We start from the raw sequence: 22,286 nt of genomic DNA, 5'->3' as shown, positions 1-22,286 counted from the left end.
TAGTATTAATTTGATCGATTAATTTATAAGTTTATTTATTGACAAATTTCGCTGTACATTTGGTATTCAATAAAATCAATGAAACGTACTGTTAAACAAACGCTACAAAGTAATTAAAATCCTCAATTTTTTTTTCAACTTCAATCATCGACGTAAATCAACAACATAAAAAATTTAATTTCACGGTGAAAAATAATTTTTTTTCAATTGAAAATTTCCCCAATGTTTTATCAAAAAAAAAAAAGTTTTTTATTAACTGATAAAAAAAAAAAAAAAAACGTTAGAAAAATGATATTTATAAATTAAAAATAAATATATCCGAGTATAAATTATCAGGGAAGAAAAATGTGAAAGGGTTGCCGCCCTCAGCTCGAAGCTCGTAAGGGATTGAATTTCTGTCCTAGTTGTAGAAGAATTGCGCGAATAGACCCAGCTTCTGCTTATGCTCACGCCCGAGCTTAATATCACCGCTAAAAAGGAGATATAGGTATATATAATACTTGAGAACACTGATGTCGATATAGATATAAGATATGACATAGATATAGCTATCGATATAGCAAGGGAGATATGAACGAGCTGAGGCTGAGAGAATAACTAAAGAGGAGAGTGATAGATGTGTATAATATGTAGGGAAGGTATCGCTCGTTGATGGGTATAAAAGACGTTATACCACTGATGTACATACACTTTTACTCTATATAGCCCTAACAAACGCAACAGGCAGCCATACCAATCAATAATCTCACCCGAGAGTCATACTAAAGTAGATCTACAACATCTCTCACTTATATCACATCACGAGACCCAACACGACCGAATACCCAAATCCCTTAATTCATTAATGTTATTAAAATACAGATTTATTACCGCTGTTTCTCTTCTTCCTACTCTATACTCAACATTTAATTTATACGCGCTAATTAATCACTGATAACAGCCCACATTTATCACCAACGATTCGTTATTAATTATTTAGTAATTATCATTACTTCACACAGTAGATTCAATTCAATTTCATCGATTGGAATCATTAAAAAACTTCATTTTCTTCGACTATTTCCGCTATATTCAATTCATTTTGCTTTTCAGAGTGGGAGGAAGTGGGAGTATTGGCAAGCGACACCACTGTGGCTCTGGATAATTATAATATTAATATTTACGCATCTATTAATCTCATACGTAATCCAGTAATTATATTTCAATAATTATGCGAGATTAGCCGGCGAAATAAACTACTGTTTAGCGATATGAGTAAGCAATTAAATTTATTGAAATTGTTTGTAAACCGAGACAATAAATACAGGCTTTAATAGCCAAACGGAGTATTTAAAGAGTGGATTGTAATGAAAACAAAATGACATTGCCGATGATGTATTCGGTATTAATGTGAACATGCATTCATTGCAAGATTAAAGAGCTTTGTTATTATTATTTTATTTGTTTTTTAACCGAGAGTAAATCTCTCAAATGTGTACTTGTTTGTATTTATGCATGACATGTTTATTGTCTATTGTAGTGTTACGCTTTTTTGAAATGACATTACGCGCGACCTACTTTTGCTAAAAATTATTATATTTATTGTGTTAAGTGTCGGCGTAAGTTAGTCTTTAGTAAGTAAATATTTACGCAGCAAAAGCCATTTTCGTAAATTATTCGGATGAACTTACAGAGGGGGAGGAGTGTCTAGCTTGAGTGACGTCAGCATGATATCAAGGGGTGTTTAATATTCGGATATTTAATCTGCAATGCTGGTGAGCGATAAAAAAGCGTGTTAGTTAAATATTGATACAGAAGAGTACTGTTGATAACTAAGAAAACAAACCCCGCTGCAGAAGTTATGTATTTACTGGAAACACTCTACTCTACCGGCCTAATATTGATTTCCCTCATGCTCGGTTAGTTACGCGCATTTATGTTCTGCTATATTCTGTTGATATGATTTGAATCTGGAGTTTGTGTTTCTGTATCTAAACCTGTTCTCTTTCTTCTGAATAAACAACCTCGGATTACTGTTTCAAATGTAGCGAATGTAGCAGTAAAAATACTCTCACATTCGCAGTAATGATTTCAAAACAAAATTATTTAGAGATCAAACGAGGAACGTGTAATTATTATTTTTTAATTTATAAATACTTGGAAAATTTTATGGTGATCTGAATTGGTCATGGATACTAAAATAGAGTGGGAAAAATTGATGTCTTTAGAGAATTGTATGTTACTATCGTAGGATTAGTTGCCTACGGGCAAGATTATAAGATTAGTATCCTTCTATTTTTTTAAAAATCAAACAGCAAAACCATTTCTCTACAAAAAAAAAAAAAAAAAATTCACTTGAATCAAATAAATAATTTTTCAAAATTTAAAGAATTTTTCATGTTGATTTGAGAGAATGAAACTCTTCAAAAATATTTTCGTGGTTCAAGAATTTTTCTCTAGATTCAAGTTAAATTTTTTTTTTAGTGTAGAATCCAAAAAATATTGTTTTCCTTTAAAAAATTGTTCTAATCCCGGATCAAAATTTCCTTTGAAATAAATTAAAATCATATATCGCTCTTCGTTGGATTACTCGGAGCTTTTAATCGGGAATGATCAAAAGAACCTTATAAAAATCGTTTTTCATTGTTGAGAAATAAGCTCTTTTTAAGTACAGAAATACTTCCAATAAATATATATATAAATGATCCCCATTTACACGCGATTAATTTTCTATAATGGGAAAAATTTTTCTATTGGAATCAAATTGTGGATACGATTGCACTGTCCTCCTTTCAGTTGAATTTATGAAAACAGTAAATGTCCATTTTTTTCAGACACTGATTTCTAATTTTCAAAATATTTCCATCAAAATAAAAAAAATAGATAATTTGGTTAAAAATTTCAGCAAAGAACAATAGAATTCTGATTGAAGTAAATTAAAGCCCCGCATTGTTCTCAATCAGAACTTTTGATAAAAATTTATCAAAGCAAATTAATTTGATGTTGATAAAAATAGTTGGAAAATTTCCATAACTCTCAATAAAATTAGTCAAAAATATGAGCGCTCATAATTTGGTCGAGAAATATAATGTACTAATTAAAAGTAATAAAATAGTTGTGAGAAGCAAACGTGAATAGTCACAATTTGTAGCAAATTGAATTTAAGAGCGCAGGATCTATTCCTATGAAATTGTAGAAACAACATTTTGCATAATTTTGAATAATGAATATATTATGAGAGCCAATGGTATTACGGGTTAAATTACCATAATATATTAGAAACCAATATTGTATTCAATAAAAGTGACATATTTATGTATTACCTCCTCAATGATAAAATTTATAAATTATGAGTATGAGAATATATACGCATTCTACGAGAGCACAAGACGAGAGCAGTTCCCGGTGGACAGATAATTTAATGGATGAAATGTTGAATTATTTTTTGAAATTTCATCTCAAAGAATAATTGGATTTGCTATTATCGTGAATATAAATAGAATATCGATAAAGATAGATGGGGTGAATGATTAATCGATCTGGCGATCCTGATGAATCGATGTCGACCGCAGTGCAGATAGAACTCGACGAGAAACGAGTAAAGGCAGACCAGACAGTATAGTCTAGCATGCGATGATGGGTATAATGGTGTGTAATGTGAGCCACCCAATCGAACAGGTGCATAATGAACGATTGTTTCCTGAAAATTACGAGTCAACGCTACTCAAATTGTCTAACCGGGCGTTAATTTATTCAGTGGTTATTTAACTTTTGTCCAATGCCGACAACACATCAGAAAACGAGTATCAAAGAGTTGCTTTTTTTTTTCACGCTTCAAAAGATTCCAGCTCTGTCAACCGGTAATTTTTATTTTAATTTTGATTTTAATCTCAGTCCAAATTTAAATAAAATTATTTAATTCACCCGGCTACTCATCTATCGATTTATTGATTTATCTAATCTAATATAATTTATAATTTGATTTAATTATTGAGCAGAATGATGAGGTAAATCTCCATTCGCTTGGTCCTGATTAATCATTCCGTATATAAGCTTCATTTCGGAAAATTATTATTGCGTATATTATTAAGATTGAGGAAATAATAATTTACTTTCATGAAGCATTTATCCTAATGGTGCCATCTAATAAATTACTCAGTACTCTGACGTACAAGCTGTACTCAGAGAAAGGAAGTTTTAAATAAAAAGTAATGAGACTTTTTTAAAAGATAAATATTTAACAGATAAAAGTAAACTTTCATCTCAGAGTTTAATACACTTCGGTCATTTGTAAGTTTAATTAGTTATAGTTGTGGTTATAGTCATAAGTTATAAATTTATGCAATATAACTAATTAAGGTTGAAGCTTCTGAGCCCTTCTACCAGCCCTTTTTCTCTGTACATAGAGACGAACAAATATTTTATTTGTACAAACAGACTCGTTATATTTAATTAAATTTATTATTATTATAACAAAATATTGTAATTGAATATGAGGGTAAGAAGATTAATTAATATTATAATAATTAATTACTTGAAAATTTTTTTCCCGGTAAAACAATAAATTTGCACCGAGTTTGAGCTTATGAATAATAAATGCAGATCATGAGATAACTGCGAAAATGAACAATAAATGTGATTACATGATAAGTAATGGAATTACTTAATTATGGTTTTATTTTTTCTGTTTTCTGTTCTGTTGGGTTATTTTTTTTTTTTTTTTTTTCCCTAATAATTTATGTACTAAGTATTGATAATAACAAATAGATTAAAGGAAATCACGCAATAGGGGAGTTGGAAAAACTAAAACAAAAGGATAATTATTACTGAGAGAAGCAGTAAATGTTTGATTATTCGAGTTAATAATTACTGTCAGAAAATAGGGTGATAAATAAAAATATAAATATAAATAAAAAAGCGTAATGATAATAAATAAAAGTGAAGAAGCAATAAAAAAGATATTGGTTTTGTGGAATTAGTGTAGAGATTGACGTAAACAATCAATCTTAAAAGTTGATTTTCCAAGCATTTGGTTTTTATGAGCTCTTATTTTTTCCCTCGTCTCTCTGTCGGCTCGGTACTTGGGGGTCGTTCAATATTATAAGATAAAAAACGGGTATATTACCAAGAGACTAAAACCCGGAGGCATAGAGATCTAATCAACAGTTAAACTTATTTTCACATCCCTCAAAAATCGTGCAAGGAATAGACATTGACAGACGGGTCAATACTTGGACAGGACTTTTGTGCTCTAGGCAGGCGCTTAGTATAAACATCTTTGGTTTCCTAGTATGTATGGATGTATATCGTACATTTACAGACCTACGTCTAATATCTGGTATCAGTGTGGGTGTTTTACTCGCAAAACTTTCAGTGAGCACATAGTCATGCACTCAGTGTTGCCGGCGAGGTTATTACCCGGTAAAAGATCTCGTGCGGGTGCTGACTGCCCGCGGAAGTCCCGCACTATTTTACTATTTCACCTGCAACATGCTATGCCGTACTATTCCTCCATTACTGCAGCTATTTAACAGCACACGCAACTCTTTGTTATCAACTTGTTTTACTGCTTATGCTTATGCTAATTTCAGTGGCAGCTATTCGCTGTTTATTTGCTTGCTGCTCCTTTTTACATCATAATAAATATTAAATATGTCATCGTATATTTTAATTTTAATATTATTAAATTTTATTTGTGTTAATTTCTGATTCGGGTTTCGTTAAATAAAACTTTATTTTTTAGAACTTTGAAGAAAACCCTTTTATGAAAATTATAATGGAAATGCTTTACTCATCATTTATATGGAAATCCCACAAAAAAAAAAAAAAAAAAAAAAAAAAGTTTTGTTAAAATTGCTTTTAAAAAAAATTTTTATTAAAGCACTTCACTTGTCTTGTTTGAATTTTTATATAAAATAAAATATATTGCTCACATCTTATTATAATAATTTTTTTTTTTACCTTCTTGTTCTTTCAAGTCAACTATGAAATTTTAATAATAATAATTTATCAGTAAATAAATATTTTCTATATCAATTTCGTTATGTACTTCCACTATATCTATAAAAGCTTATTAAAATTACTTTCCAGAAAATAAAAAAAAATCAATTCAATAACTTTTTACAACCAAAGGCATCTTGGGATGATTTTTAAAAAATTCTCATAAAACTACACTGCCAATAAATTTATAAATCGAACTTAAAATAAGCTACAATAAAATATATATCACAATAACAAATCTTAAAACTTTTTAAAAATTTATGTAAACAACTTTTTCACTTCGTAATTTCAATAAAAAAAAAAAAAAAAAGAAATTTACCTCAGTAATTTAAAGTATAATATGTTTGAAAAGCTTTTTAAGATAATGTTTTCCCAAAGTCTTTAGAGACAATATTTCCTCATGGTTAAATAAAAAGACAATTTTGCTGTAAATTTTAAAACAATTTTTCCCGACATTCGTGACGAAAAAAAATTAAAAAAAAATATATATAAAGAAAGATATGATTTTCATGAATATTTAACAGAAACGGTTTACCCTGACTAAAAGACACCGCTCTTTTAATCTTGGATCAACCCACGGCATTATCCACTCAATGACAACTTTAATCAGAGGATGATAATAATTAAATATAAATCTACACCTGAGTGATTAATAATCTCTCTCTAAAATTATACACCATCAATATAATCCAAAATACAATATCCTGTTACATAATAGAAGCTTACACAATAAAACAAGATCTATCTCACCTCCTACATCTACTGGGAGCAGCCGGCCAACTTCTTCTTGTCCTCAAGATAATAGGCTGGAGAGCGCGACTGCTTGCGTGACTAAGTACAGGTGCTGAGGTTGGTCCATGATGACGCCTGCCCCAAAGATGCCCGTGATGGCTGACAGCACTACCATCACCAGACCAATTACCGGGTGCATTTTTATTAGCTCCAACACCCACGTAAACATCCGCGGGATGTGGTCCGCTCTCACTGCACGCGCGACGTGACAACATTTCGCACTTATTCGGGTATTTCATTACTTTCCTTCCTCACGGGCTCTATTCTCCTCTCTTATTTTATTCTTCGCTTTTATTTTATTTAACCATAAAACTTTCCTCCTCAGATTTCCCTCAGCCAGAATTTAATATTAAAAAAATCAAAAAACTTAAAACGGTATTACCAGACAATATTCCCGATGAACAATCAATAATTAATAATATCCAGCATATGAAATCCAAATATTAAATATTTACAATCGATAGAGGAAAAAAATTACAATATTTACTTGAAAAGTTTTAAAAGCCATCAGTACCCTACTCACTACTCACTACTCAACATCACAAACATAATCAATTATTTTAGCCGAAACTTTCCTAAATAATAATCAACTATCGATTTCTATTTGCAGAAGCATACTCATCAGAACAATAGTGAGTTAATCGTAAATTCATTGCACGTTTTATGTATAATAAACGAAAAACAATTTGTCTTTATTATCTAACTCCTATTAACTAATAAAAAACTTTACCGATAAAACTAAATGCCCTGTTAAATAATAATATCTCTATTTAAGTAATATCACAGACAGGGCAACTACTTACTGTAAATAACAATATAATTTATGATACGTACAAAGACTACTAGTCCAAAACACGCTACTATATTATTTAAATCTGAAACTACGACTCAAACTACAAAGACAATTGCACCTGCAATTGAAACCGTACTGTTCTATCAGCAACAACTAGCACTATTATCGCTGTTAAAAAGCTTTATGTCACGATAAACTTTACACTGAATCACAATCGATAACTTCATATCCGACAAAAAATCCCCATTGTCTTTCTTTATATTTAATTATTTATTAATATATTTATATATTTATATATGAACTACTTATACGCGAAAGCAGTACAAATGTTATCAGTTCCAGATCTAAAGTCATAGCTCAAGCTCTAGTTCTAAATCTACGTCTAAAAATAACTTTGTTTAACAAATATTATTGAAATAAGATTGATTTTATTCAAACAAATCACCGGCGGATTAGTTACACGTGCCTCCAGTGCAAGACAACTACCGTCTGACCACTATCGTACTGAAATCACGCGTTTGTACGTTAAACGGTGAAAGCTCAACTCAGAATGTTGTGGTTACCGCGCCAACGCCGCTAACTTCACTATCAGCATAGTGTTTAGTCTTCAGTGTATAGTACGTAATGTATACAGAGTAGTATGCCAGTATACATAACACTGAATACAAACGTTTGTCCGCCAAAAATACCCTACAGTCGTAATCCCAGAACAGGCTGTCGAAAGCTTGGCTAAGCTTCTACCCAAACAAACTTACGGCTAAATCTCTTGGTAATACACCCGGGGGAATTCTGCTTGCCCAACTCTCCAGCAGTGTTATCATTATAATGTTTTTCTAGAGAACCACCATTTACCTTCACTTCACCCTCGGGAGCTTTCAAGCTCTACTTCTACATTACCAGCCGCCTGTACCGGCATTGCTAGCGTTCGTTGATAAAAAAGCTCGCGGGTATAATGTTATAACAAGCTCCTGTTATGTCTACGCAGGGATGTTTTTAAATTTAAATCTTAAAAACTCACCTATGGGCTGGCCACTCGCCGTCGGTGGTGCTCGTCGGAGCTGAGGTGCTTTTGTGAGGGACTAGTCTGGGTCCAATCTTCAGAGTTATCGGCCTTCTTTTTCTGAGATTGTAGTCTTAAAAAAAAAAAAAAAAAAAAAAAAAAAAAAAAAATGTTAAATAAATTTTAGTAAAATTTTGTCAAAGGTCAGTTACAGTACTCATAAGGGTGAGTTGGACAGTAATTAGCAATAAAACATCACTTACCATGGACGGAACAAAGGGAGTTGCGCCCTTGGAACACGTTGGGAGATAAATATTGAGGAGAGCTGATGGGAGTCAACGGATTTCCTTGGCTCGATATCATCGAGGTCGGGGTTGGAAGTCGCCAGGGACCCATGTCTTTTTTATTTTTCCCTCTATCCACTTCACTAGTTTCCTTTGTAGCGGTGTTGGTTGCTGTCGTAGCTGCTGGTGAAGTATCCTTCATCATGTCTTTACCATCCGAGACCTCCGGTTTTTTTTTATCATCAGTCACGTGTAATTGGATTGGCTGTCAAAATAAATGATAAAACAAATAAACTTAACATTATTGATGTTTACTTTTCAATACTATTAATAAATAATTTATATCTATTGATCTTTTATTTACAGACAATTACTTGTGGCCTACACACGGGAAATTGACTCTAAAAGTAATAGTTATAGAGCTCGGGTCTATTTATTTGGATATTGACACTAGAAGAGAAGTTAATTCAATTACTTATCCCAACATTGAACCAACTGATCCCTGCGTCGTTAGTCTACAGACTACAGAAACTCAATAAATATAAAAGACGTAATTACTTTTTTTATCTGCTTAAGAACACTCGCTATACTAAACTACAACCCCTGATAATTTAAACCCGAAACATTTCTATCAACTTTCAATAAATAAATTCATTAAAACTTTTACAATATCGCCAAGTTATCGTCCACCAGCGTCTTACCCTTTATCCAATACCCTCCGCTCGGTTTTTTGTTAACAAAAAATACCTAAACAAAATTTATATAATTCTTATTATACATTTTATAAATGACTTTATACAATAGCGAGCGGTTGAAGAGTTCTCCAGTTCCAACGTGACTATACTTATGGCCTTTATTTTTTTTCTCATCTACTATTTTTTCGATCGCATTGTATTAATCTTTTTTTTTTTTTTTTTTTTTTTTCGAGTTTACCTGTTGACATTTTAATGTCACGCAAGCTTGAAAATAACTTGACATAATTCGCCTTGGGACTTCAATAGCCAAGTACCTACACCTTAACTTAAGTAAGAAGCACGTACAGGAACCCATCTACAGTCTATTATGCAACTATCAGTATATAATGATACAATTATATAACCACTAACAAAATAACAAACTTAATATTATTAACTTACATTCTGAACAGAGTACGGAGTTCTGCCTATCATCAAGTAGTCCCATGCCCATGCAACTATTTGCGCGCAAATTTGCATTGACGTCACTCAATCGTTTCCTCACTGATGAAAATAAATTAGTAATAAGGAATTAAAAAAAAAAAAAAGAAAAAAAAAATTAAAGAGTTACTTGTTGGAGCTATTACTTTGAAGTTATTGTCCAGGTATTATTCCAGAGAATTAAAATCAGCCGCTTTTTTTATCAGCACTCTCCATAATGATTAAACTTGGAATAAAAAAATAATAAAAGAAAACCTTAACCCTCTTTTACTAATTCCCGAGGATGCTTTTAACGCAACACAGCACACAGCACACATACACACACTTAGTGTTTTTCATATAAATAAAAACATTAAAAGGAAAAATACTTTATTATATTTTCTCTACTCGTCACGCCACACTCTGCTGTCAATATTTCATTATTTTCCTTTTATAACGTCCATCAAAACCAGATAATTTAATAATAATAAAAAGCTTCATACTCACTGGATTTTATTTAAACTTTATTATTGTAACACCGCGGAAAATATGTGCATAGATATCTGCAACTTGTTGATTCAAATCCATGTCTATCCGCTAGCTCTAGTCTAAAATTAAAACAAAAATTACTTTAGCGCAAATAAAACGTTTTTATGATTCACAATAATAAAAAATAATTAAAATAAAATAAAATAAAATAACTACAATTGATGAGTTAAACAATGGAAGAGCTTGGACTATTGTTGAGAAACTTTAAATTAATTAAAAGAACTATTACATAAAAGTAATTAAAACTCTGTAGATAAAAGAACTTAAAATTTGCAAGTGACAATCGGCACTTTTTAAGCTAATTTCACCCCACTCATTAATGCAATCAGGTGTATTCGATGTCCATTACACAGGAAAGCACGAGTACAGAGCTGATGAACAAAAGGGTGCAGAGACACGCACGTCGAGAGACCAAAGCGATACTGAAAGCTGAAACTGACAGCGTGTCCTATAACAACCAACTACAGCAACCAATGGGTGACGCGTGACCTTGTGTGTGTGGTGCGAATTCCAGCGATCAGTAAACAGTAAAAAATAATAATATAATTTTCCTTATACTTTGGAAAGTAGCTCTGTCCTTCATCCTTCATCAATCAATCTCTACTCAAATGTTCTTGCAATTAAATGATATTAAAGTTAGATGTCACTATTATAATTTTTTTAGTTTTTTTAATAAATAAATTTTCTCTAAAAAATTATTTCTGAAAAATTGCATTTTTTATTTTTTTAATTTTCTAAATGTCAATTTCGTGTTCTTTTTTTTTTTTTGCCTTAATTTATTTGTTGAAAAAATTTTTTTAATTGATTATTATCTGCTGAATTGATATGAAAATAAATTTTGCAGATATTTCATCATTTTTAGAACTTTTTCTAACAAATAAATTATAGCAAAAAAAATTAGGAAAAAAATTGACATTTAGAAATTTTAAAAAATTGAAAATGCAATTTTTTAAAAATAATTTTTTTGTTAAATAAAATTTTTAAATTCTCTAGAAACTACTAATTTTAATGTTATGCTAAATTGATTCTCATTGCAATGAAAAAAACCTGGATAAATAATAAATGACACTGAAGTTGACATTAAAAATTTTTTTAGAATTTTATAGCAATTAAATTGTTATTAAAAATAATTAACTAAAAAGTTCCCCAAGTAAAAATAAAAATTAATAAAAATTACAAGTGAAAATTTTTAGAAACTTTTTTTTACTGTAATTGAATTGTTAAAAAATTTTTTTAAATTGACAGCTGACGGCTAACTTCAGTATGATGATAATAATTATGATAATATTCATTTATTATAATGATGAAAAAAATATCCAATATCAGACTAGCAGCATGTCACACTTTAATACTCGAAGGATATTTGTTTTTCTCAATATATATATACATAAAATAAAAATACATAAGTAACGAGACACAGGGAGTGTAAGAAAAAACGAGTGAGTAGAGGAGAGTAACAGTCAGAGTAAGGATGTTTTTTTTTTTGCTCTGCGCCTACGCGGATTCCACCGTCAGCTATGAGCATAAGAATCCGATTGGTTGATTTACGCATTATGGGGATGCCTTTTTTTTTTACTTCAAGAAAAAAAAAAGTAACTAATTTGTTGATCGTCTTTTTTTACGAGCTAGTAAATTATCCTCATATAATCGAACTTTATTTTTACCTCTGCGTTTTCAATTAGATATTTTTCCATTTTCGTTTTATGCTGACATTCGATGATATAAAAAGTAAAAATAAAAAAAAAAAAAACTTTACCTCCATGTATCGAATTTTTTTCAATTATCGTTATCGCGAATACATTTTTTCTCTTTTATTTTGCAATGTTAAAATTTTTTACGAATAAAAATTATCAGACATTTTCTATTTTTAGTATTGTACTTTTTTTATATTAAAAGTAATTAAATTATGCCAAGAATTCGGCGTTAATTGATATTTAGCCTGACATTAAACCCTTTTGTTTCAATTATTAGTCTATTAAGATCTACCCGACGAGCGTGTTATCGCCATATTGTTTTTTCATTTAAAATATTCTCCGCCGCAGGATGGCACTAGTGCGCGGTCATGGCCGGCAAAAAAAGTGTTGACGTTTTTTTTTTCGGCATTTTACCTGCCGTTAAATATTTCTCTGTATATATTTACAAACACAATTTACAGTTTAGTGCTTAATTATTCAATATTCATTAATCAGCTGTTTTGTTACATAATTATGATATGAATTATTAATTGCCCGTAAGTTAAAAATAAAAAATTAATTAATTATTTGCAGCGTATAAATTACAAATTGTTATAACAGGTTATTTTATTTTTAGATAGAATGTGTCAACCAATCAGGTGTTAATAATTTGAAATGGTCTAATATAACGGTCTATAACAACAACAACCACAATAATAATAACAATTATTATTATTAATTCTATTAAGTTTATGAATAAATTCTGTCATTGAAAATCAAGAAAAAAAAAATTAAAAATGAGTGATTTGATAGACCTTACCAGTCCAGAGGACAAAAAGATAAAACCTCCTAAACTTACGTCACCGCTGATCCCTTTACCAGATGATAAGGGCAACCCAGGTGAATCTAACCATATAAATAATCCAATAATCAATTTAGAAGGTTGTGGTAACTTGGATGACAATCCATTCGACTCTGCGCTGCGGAAAACGAGCGAGTTTGTCAGTAAATCCCAAGACCCTTTTGAGATAGTCTGGGAAAAGTCAATGAACAGCACCAAGAAGTCATGTAGGTCAACTGGGGATCAGTCAGAATCGTACCAGTACCATCATGCTGGCAAGCTAAATAAAACAGCGGACGGTTTTGTCACTCCATCGGTCAATTCAGTCCCCAAAAATGTAAATAAATCAAAAACCCCGGCGATTTCAGTGAAACCGCCTACTCCCGAGTTTCACGACCTCTCAATCCTGAATCAGTCGTGTCTGAATGACAGTTTCCTGCTGGACTCTTCGATCACGGGAAGACCTAGCACTGATAGGTATTTAAAACGGCTGGCCAGTGACATTGAATCATCCAGCCCGAGCGTCAACTTATCCCAGTCGATCCTCAACCAGTCGACGCTCAACGACAGCTTGTCTGGGACCAACTCCGATGACTGTCCAATAAAATCGATAGCTGCCCAACGAATCGCCTCATGTGTCCAACAAGGACTCAAAGAAGCAGAGTCTGCTCGGAAAAACGAAGGGTACCATCTCCAGCGGTCATTGTCTCAAGGTTATCACATCTCGCCACACTACTCCAAGTCTTCCAGGTCTTATTCGACTACGAGTGTTGGATTAGATAAAAGTCTTCAAGATTTTGCTTCTAGAGAGACTTTACTCGACCCGTTGAACAACGGGTTTCTCAATTCATCTCGTGATACAATATCGGATATATCTTTCATCCGGAAATTCAGTTCTGCATCGGGTGGCTCTTCTACTGATACTTATAATAAAATAAACCGTGCCTTTATCGCCAGCAAATCACTTATAGAAAATGATTCAGTAAAAAAATCAATAAATTCACGACTCTCAACGTCTTTTGCTGAAATTTCTGACTTGAAAGCAAAACTTAGTTTACTAAAATCCAAGTCTTTGCTGGGGTCTTTGGAAAAAAATGAAACTGGTTCAGTTTCTGATCCAGAAGCGATTATTATTAACCATAATATTACTTCAGATTCTGTATTTATTGTAAGTTATGTTTTACAATATTTTATTTAAAAAATTATCAATTTAATAATTTTTTTATTTTAACTATCTATTTATATAATTTCAGGACGAAAATTGGGAGATAGCGAATGATGCGAGATCAATAGCAGCTAAACTTGAAGAAATGCTTATCAAGTCACACAAGTGTGAGTAATTTATCGAAAATTTATCTCACTATTTACTAATTATATTATTTAATTTCAGCGAGCGATAGTGATGAATTACCTTCAAGAATTTCCAGCGATATTGAGGTCTTAACGGATAACGAAGTACAAGTAGAAAACTTGATTGAGTTATCCTCAGATACCTCGAACAGTACAGGATTTAATTCCGCTGATAAAGTACAGTCTTCATCGCAATCACATCTTAAGAGTAATGACAATAACTCTGTCGACGTGGTACGTGAGTTGGAGAAGGAACTAATCGATGCTGAGAATAAGCCAGCCGCTGCCAGTCTACTGATGGATTTAAAGAAATTAATAAAAGCTGAAAATAATCTTCAGGCTATTGAATTGCTGAAAAATCTTGAGAAAATGTTGGGAGTCAAATGTCAGAGTAACGCTGATTTATTAGAAATTTATATGAATTCAAGTATGAGTTCTTCGAATAAAGATAAAAATTTTGAGGATACAAGCGTTAAAACCAGCGATTTTACTCATGATACTTTGAAAGAAAATACTTCAAAGACATCAGACAGTATAAATTCGTCAGGAGATCCGAAAGATAAAAGTCAAAATAGCAGTACTTTAAAATTAATAGCGGGTATACAAGAGTCACTTGAAAAATTACTGTCAGAAAATGTTGGACAGCCTAAATTATTACTAAAAAAACTTAACAGCGTGTTTAGCAGCATTGTGTCGAGCGAAAAAACTCCGGCAACCTCGCCAGTAAAAACAGCACGTGTGTCTCCGATGAAAAATCAGGGATTAAGCCGCTCGGTGACATCTCTTGCCCGCAGGAGTGTGGACAGCCCGACTAAAAAATCATTCGGATTAAAAAGACGGACCTCGATGACGCAGATACCTGATACTGGTAGTTCGCGCAGATCTAACTCGGCTGGCCGTAGCGTACGTGCTGACAGTCCCAAGAAAGAAATTAAATCCCGGCTGTCGTCATCCGCGTACCAAGTGGCTGGTCATCACCAAGTTCAACAAGAAACTGCTGTTAAAATTAAGCCCGTACCAGTGATTGGTAAAAGTAAATTACGCAAGAAGTCAGAGCAAGCTCTTGATGTTCCTAAGAAGGGTCCGCTGAAAGCGGTGATTCCTCTGGGTAATATGCATCGACGTGCTTCGTTGGGGAAGCGCGTTGCTCCGACGACTCCGAGGTCTGGTCGCACTTCCATTGGTAAAACCAGCACTCCAAATACCGGAGAGCAGACTCTAGACTGCCTGAAGAAACCTCCCAAGACTAAACCTCTGGCTGCTTCCACTCCAGAAGGGAGTTATAAAAATACTCGCTCCAGTTTGCCGGTTCCTAAAAGCCCAAGACCTTCTTGCAGTATTTCTCCAGTTACTCCCAAGACTTCAATGGTCACTCCCAAGACTCCTAGAGGGTCTAGTCCTCGAGTTACTCCAGGATTCAGTCCCCGCATTCAAAATAAAAATAATTCTCATCAACAGTAAGAAATATTATGTTATTTTTTATTATTTATTTAATTATCTTTGACTCATAAATTTTTTTTTTAATTTTTAGTTCTCAAGTTAAAAAAATAGCTTCTTCACCTACGACACCTAAATCATCTCCAAGAGTAAATAAAATAAAAGAAGTTTCACACCGGCTGAGTTTATCGTCACAGCCAATCAATAAACCTGGACATTCTCGTCGTTCAGAACCTGTAAAACAAGATTTATCAAAGAGCGAGTGCTCGAAAAAAATACCTGGTGTTTTAACTGAAAAAAATGCTCCAATTGCTAAAGTAAAGCCGATTAATTTAGTAAGTCAATTAATTATTTAACTGACCCAGTGCAAGAATGTGATGAATAATAAAAAACTTATTTTCAGGCTTCCAAATTTGTTTTGCGTCGCACCGGAAGCTTCAAATTTCTCGAGAAGGAAAATAAATTATTAAAATGATCCTAAAAAATTATTTTTATATTTTTAATCAAAGTATTATGAATTTACTTAATTAATTAATTAATATTTTTTATAATTTTTTTAAATGTATTTAATAATAGTAATAATAATAAAAATTTTTTTGATAAATTTAGGAATTTGGCGGGAAATAAAATTCAAAATAACAATCAGCTGTTTGGAGAATAAAACGCGTCTATGCGCGTGCTCAATACACTATTGTGCGCAGTGTAATTTACCTGCGCATGCGTAGAAGATAATCAAACAGCGCCTCACTATTTTCATTTATAAACCCAACGCGGCAATTTTCCGTACTACCTTCGTTCGCAATCGCGTAAGATCTTTGCGGCGGGTTACAGTCATAGTCTGTTATACTGCCGTATAAGTACAACTCCTAACTATTTGAGCATTAGTTTTATTTTATTTCTACTGGTAAAAAAAATTCAGAAATTTCTGGAGAGTTGAAGAATGTATAAAACTACCGTAAACAATAATAAAAACTTGCTTATTAAATACTATTGTTACTCGTATACACATATATAATAAGCAGTCGTTCAAGTGACCGAGTTGTACGCTTACTCCACAAGAAGGATAAAGAGAGAGAAACCGCGCCCGGAGCGCCCACATTGTAAAAGCTTTACTAGCGCACGTGTGATTATTCAAGATTATTATCGATCATACATAAACGTCGTTCTTAATATTATAAATTAAGTAAGTACATTTTTCAGTATTATTTATTATCTGACCCAGTTATTAAATTTAAAATAATAAACTTCCAGCTCCAAGTTCCTGACCAACGTTCATTTTGTCCGTTCCCAAACTAAAACCACGCGCAATAGTACGGGCAAGTAAAAATTACTCATCAGCGCGCACATAGCACGCACATACTCAACTTCTGCATCAATTCTGCATGCTCTTCATCAGCGAAAAAAAAAAAAGTATATCCTAAAAAATATTACACAAGTTAAAAAAAAAAAAAAAAAAAAAAACTAGTTAGTCAGCGACCGAGTACGCGCTTATCGACATTCTTAACCCAAGGGTAGTTTTACTTTTTACATCATACTATCGCATTACGTGCATTTGTTATTATTATTATTATTATTATTATCACTATTATACATATTAATAACAATATTAACAATAATATGTGTATGCAATTTATAACGCGTATAATTGTATTTGTATAAAGTTGTAAATTGCATGTTGCATACGCGCCCGGGCCGCTTACACACACATTGACATATTTATATATGTTTAGCCATATTAAATATATAGAAACAGAGATATTGGTGTGTAAACTGGCGCTGTGCTCACTAAATTTTATTCAGTTAGCATTTCGCTCTTGACGGCTAAGCACAAGACATTTTATTCAGCTGCTAACTGCTTCGGCTTGCTCTGACACTCACTTTGCAATATAATACATATATACATATACAGTTTAAGAGCTAATGCGCATATCTCACACTTATAAATTCATAGACGTAAACGGTGCATTTATAAGTGTATATGTGTGCTAGCTCTGGAGTGGGTAAGCGCGCAAGTTATTTTTTTAATTCTGTCATTAATATTTTATTGTAAAAGACGCGTATACGCCCTAGTGCATTAGGTTACTCCACGTGTAATTGTTTTTCAGCTATTATCATTTATGTAAGTTTAAGTATTTACTTTAATTAATTTATTATTTTTCATTCGCGCTGACGTTTTGTTTTATTTTAATTATAAAAAACGGTGTCTAAGTTTCGATTTGGTCATTTACTCGTGTTAGCCTTGACGTTTTTCTATAAATATATTTTTTTAAATTTTATTTAGTCCAATAATTTTTTTTTTTTTTTTTACTTGATTATTTTTATCCTTTTTTTATTTTAATTATTTTTTATTTATATTTATTTACAGTAATTGAAGTATTAATTTGCAATAACTAAAACAAAATTTTTTTTTTCATTAACAGAATAAAAAAAATAGAGAAAATGAACCGGCGAGTAAAACACCGATGAAGAAACGGCGACATCTTGATACCCGCGATTGATACTAAATTTAAAAAAATAAATATATCAAAAACATTAGGATAAAATAACAAAAAAAAATTAACCAAGAGATTTAAATAACACATAATTAATTAATAAATAAAATAATATAAAAGAAAGAAAAAAAAAAACAAAATAAGAAAGCAAATAAAAATCTAATATGCAGCAGCACAGAGTAGATGCTCAAATACTTTACGAAGAACAAATTTTGGAAGCTATTGATCAATTACGTCGACGAAAAGCGCGTCCAGACGCAGACCGTATATGCAATTATTTGCTGAGAAAATTTTGTGTCGACGCGAGGGACACCATCGCAGATTTGCACCGTCTGATCGAGGCTGAGAAAGTGATCCAGGTGGACTACAAAGGCAACACCTCGTATCGCAATGCGTCCAAGTGGTCAAGACTCCAGTTGTACAAGAACAGACCCGAAGGATTCGTCAAGGACAAACTGAGCTCTGCTTCAGTAGCCGGAGCAGTCGCCGAGCTGGTGATCGAGGAGCCTGACTACCTGGACCAAGGCGTACCTCCGTTCCGGCTGATCGAGCACCTGCTGGACGGTATCTCGAACCCGACGTCGAGAAAAATGGTCGAGGATTTTCTCAACAAAGAAGTCGCCAGCGGTAATATCATAAGATCGGCCAATGGTAATTATTCTCTAGTCGCTACTAGTGACACCAGCAATACGACGTTAAATTCAACTATTTCTTCATCGTCTTCATCTTCGTCGCCTCCACCGCGAGCTAATTTAATAACAAACAGCCACATGGACAGCAATGAACTAATCACCGGCAGTAAAAAGTTTTCACGTGACGTTGTTCATTCAGACAATATTAATATTAATATTAATGTCATTAATTGTAACAGTAACGGTGGTAATGTTAATGTTAATGGTAGTGGTAATCCTACTGATTCAGCTTTGAATAGCAATTCCGGTGAAGCATACAATTACGACAATAATAATTTATTAATGACTGACTCACGCTCAAGTACGCCGAAAATTAACAGCTCTAGACTTGCTGTTGGTAGTAATAATAGTAATGGTAGTGTTGGGACAGTTGTCAGCAAGCGTGAGCAATGTTTTGAAGTCGCTGTTGCTGTGAAAGAGCCAAACTCTCCTGAAGAATCTGTTACCAAGGATGACCTGGTACTTTCCACCGAGGACAATAATCCAATGGCGACTTCTAATGACACAGCTGAGAAAAAAGAACCCAAAACTGAAGTGGTCATCACTTCTAACCTTAAACGCTCGTCTAAATCCGAACGTAAACAACGCTTGATGGTTAGAGCTGATGACTCCATGGACATTGAGATTAAGTTTGATGAAATTAAGTACGAGAGTAAGTTTAATGACACCAAGGAGAAGGCTAAAGAGAAAGAGAAGGATAAGGACAAGGAGGACAGCGAAAATTTGAGCGAGAAAGAGGATGAGGAAGCAGAGACTGAGAGAAGTTCAGCTAATCCTTCGCCGACTTTGTCAAATCCTGTTGGTGGATTTCGCAGTGCAAGGCGGAAGGTAATTTTTTTAATACTAAAATTAACCATAAAAATTTTTTTTTTTTTACCAATTAAATTACAAGTAAAAAAATATTTTTAAAAAATTGCACTTGTAATTTTTCAAAATTTTTTTTGCAATAATTTTTTTATTAAAAAAATTTATAAAAATTTTCAAATGTCAGCTGATTTAATTTTTATTAATTTTACCATGATACTGAAATTTTTTTCATAGTAATCGCAATAAAATTGTGATAAAAAAAAATTTTTAATGTCAGTATTATAATTTTTTTTTTTTTTTTTTTTTTTTTAAGTGATTGATGATAATTGACTTTTGATTTTCAGAGAGCCAAGAAAGTATTTGACCCATCGGATAATAACGTAGTAAAACGCAAGCGAGGAAGATACGCAACTGCGGCTACAAAAGCCAGCTTGCAAGTTATTACTCAGGATTCCCAGGATTCGACTTCTTCGAAGCCAAGTGTCAAAGAAGCTGGAAGAAAATGCAGCCTTTGTTATAAAGACAAAGCTGAGAGTCTTATTCCTTGTCGTGATTGTACTGTCAGAGGTAATTTATCATCGGGTTTAATTATGAAATTGAAATTTGTATGAAAATTAAGTTAGCTTACCTCTAGAATTTTTTTTTATTGAAAAAATTATTACAAAAAAAATTTTTCATTTGTAAAAAACTTTTAAAATCATGAGTGCAAATTAAAAAAAATATTTTTTTGTTCTAATTTAATAAATAAAAAAAAAAAAAAAAATCAAAAACGTCGGCTAACTTTAGCATTATGAAATTGGCAGACACGACAATTTTTTTTTTTTTTAATAATAAACTAGGTCTAGAAAATCATTTATAAAAAATTGCACTTATAATTTTTTAGAGTTTCTAAAGATGGAATTTTAAAAATAAATTTTTCTTGTCATAATTAATTAATTAAAAAAATTTTTTAAATTGTCTGATATCTCTCAATTTCAGTATCAAGTTTAATTTATGAATGTAAATATTTTTTATAATCAAAAAATAATTTTTCAGCGCATCCAAGTTGTATTTATTCCCCTGACGACTTGCTTCTGAAAACAGGAAGCAGCTGGCAATGTGAGCGCTGCAAAAGTTGTACAGTTTGCTGTGAAACGTCAGACATAGTAAGTCTAAAATTAATTAATATTCTGTCATAAACATAAATTAGTCTAATGGATTATTAATTGAGTAATTTTACGAATTCAAAGGGACCTTTGTTGACCTGCTACACGTGTGACGACGCGTACCACTACTCGTGTCATACGCCGCGCGTGATAAGGTCAGGCTCTAAATGGCAATGCTGCGAATGTAAGCCTCAACCCAGCAAGACCGTCACCACCACAGCACCAACAGCCCCGACTTCCTTAACAACCAATTCTACCGCATCAACAACCCCGACAGCCTCAATTACAACGCCTGCAGCAGCCCCCAGATCAGAAACGCCTCCGCAAACCCCTACTTTACCTCCAGTATTGAGTCCACAGGTATCACCGTCTAGAGAGTCTTTGGAGCCCACTGAAGATGAAACAATACCACGTGATTCTGTTATTGATCCAAATATACCAGATGCGTCTGATTGGACTTCCGAACAAGTTTATCAATATTTTGCTCGGCTTTTCCCCAAAGAAGCTGAAGTTTTTCGCATGCAGGTAATTTTTTTTTATTAACTTTAATTTTGCACGACCCATGATGCGAAGCATTAGAGAGTGCTTTACGATCAAAAAATTTTTTTCGCCTCATTTTGGCAAATATTTTTATTATTATAGCCTTGTTAGTTTATGGAATTAAGATATTTTGCCTATTATTGTCAAAATTATTTAATCGAGATTAATTCCATATTTTTTTTTAATTTTTATTACCGAATAGAAACGGAAAAAAAACATCAAAATAGGTCAAAAAATTTTCCTGTCCGTCATTTATACATGAAAAGCACAAAAATTTTTATGTTAAATATTTAACACTTTTTTGTATTAATTTAACAAAATAAATGTTAAATTTACACATAAAAGTGTTAAATATTTAACACAAAAATTTATAATTAAATGAGCATTATGAGTCGTGCACTATTGAATTTTCCAAACTTTTTTTTCTTCTTATTCAATTTATTTTTATAAATTACAGGACATAGATGGCCATTCGTTATTGTTAATGAAAAGATCCGATGTATTGATCGGACTAGATCTTCTTTTGGGTCCAGCTCTCAAGATTTACCGACACGTATTAAAATTACAAATGCGTCGGGATGAAACACGTTTCTATTGGCTGTAACTTTTGCTTATTTTAAAAATTAATTCGCTCAACATTTATATTTATTAAATATAAAATCGTGTTATTAAACTTTTTAATTATTGTATTATCTGTTTGTATATAACCGTTTGATCTAAATATAGTCAATTTTATATTAAAGTGAATTCCTTGCATT

At 32.2% G+C, this 22,286-nt stretch overlaps 3 protein-coding genes across 5 annotated transcripts in view; 2 read left to right on the top strand and 1 right to left on the bottom strand.

Moving 5' to 3' along the window:
* The window catches only part of Dnc (phosphodiesterase dunce), a 77,562-nt gene extending 68,865 nt beyond the window's left edge, over positions 1–8,697 (bottom strand). Inside the window, exon 1 of one of the 2 annotated variants that reach the window (XM_074254116.1) lies at positions 8,583–8,697. The gene's annotated coding sequence lies outside the window, so the exon portion shown is untranslated. Of the gene's footprint in view, positions 1–6,729; positions 6,748–8,582 lie in introns of those variants that run through there. The other variant, XM_074254117.1, reaches the window with a different exon arrangement.
* A 3,914-nt stretch (positions 8,698–12,611) lies between these two features.
* Positions 12,612–17,035, top strand: LOC141534638 (uncharacterized). Of its 2 annotated transcripts, XM_074254109.1 has the most exons (7): positions 12,612–12,781; positions 12,862–14,233; positions 14,319–14,397; positions 14,456–15,872; positions 15,947–16,187; positions 16,256–16,360; positions 16,462–17,035. In XM_074254109.1, exons 2-6 carry the CDS (start codon positions 13,022–13,024, stop codon positions 16,325–16,327), a joined length of 3,021 nt encoding a protein of 1,006 aa, XP_074110210.1. In that variant the 5' UTR covers positions 12,612–12,781; positions 12,862–13,021; the 3' UTR covers positions 16,328–16,360; positions 16,462–17,035. The 2 variants fall into 2 exon arrangements, with proteins under 2 accessions (XP_074110210.1, XP_074110209.1); XM_074254108.1 differs by having other exon boundaries at positions 16,256–17,035.
* A 631-nt stretch (positions 17,036–17,666) lies between these two features.
* Positions 17,667–22,275, top strand: Lint-o (L(3)mbt interactor in ovarian somatic cells). The gene is made up of 6 exons (XM_074254124.1): positions 17,667–17,971; positions 18,273–19,864; positions 20,188–20,410; positions 20,879–20,988; positions 21,073–21,513; positions 21,986–22,275. The coding sequence occupies exons 2-6, from the start codon at positions 18,509–18,511 to the stop codon at positions 22,130–22,132; spliced, it is 2,277 nt and encodes a 758-aa protein (XP_074110225.1). The 5' UTR covers positions 17,667–17,971; positions 18,273–18,508; the 3' UTR covers positions 22,133–22,275.
* Positions 22,276–22,286: the final 11 nt, after the last annotated feature.

This window comes from Cotesia typhae, unplaced genomic scaffold (assembly GCF_013202065.1).
Source record: "Cotesia typhae breed Kobodo isofemale line unplaced genomic scaffold, CoteBio_Ctyphae scaffold_13, whole genome shotgun sequence".
NCBI classification, from domain to species: domain Eukaryota; kingdom Metazoa; phylum Arthropoda; class Insecta; order Hymenoptera; family Braconidae; genus Cotesia; species Cotesia typhae.
This window is presented reverse-complemented; position numbering and strand designations above follow the sequence as displayed.

What these genes read in the sequence shown, in the direction of transcription:
- Lint-o (XM_074254124.1), top strand. Translation starts at nt 18,509, where the DNA reads ATGCAGCAGCACAGAGTAGATGCTCAAATACTTTACGAAGAACAAATT. An exon ending in TTCGCAGTGCAAGGCGGAAG is followed by an intron (nt 19,865 to 20,187) that starts GTAATTTTTTTA and finishes TTTGATTTTCAG; the next exon opens with AGAGCCAAGAAAGTATTTGA. An exon ending in GCTGTGAAACGTCAGACATA is followed by an intron (nt 20,989 to 21,072) that starts GTAAGTCTAAAA and finishes ACGAATTCAAAG; the next exon opens with GGACCTTTGTTGACCTGCTA.
- LOC141534638 (XM_074254109.1), top strand. Translation starts at nt 13,022, where the DNA reads ATGAGTGATTTGATAGACCTTACCAGTCCAGAGGACAAAAAGATAAAA. An exon ending in AAAAATAATTCTCATCAACA is followed by an intron (nt 15,873 to 15,946) that starts GTAAGAAATATT and finishes TTTAATTTTTAG; the next exon opens with TTCTCAAGTTAAAAAAATAG. An exon ending in AAGTAAAGCCGATTAATTTA is followed by an intron (nt 16,188 to 16,255) that starts GTAAGTCAATTA and finishes ACTTATTTTCAG; the next exon opens with GCTTCCAAATTTGTTTTGCG.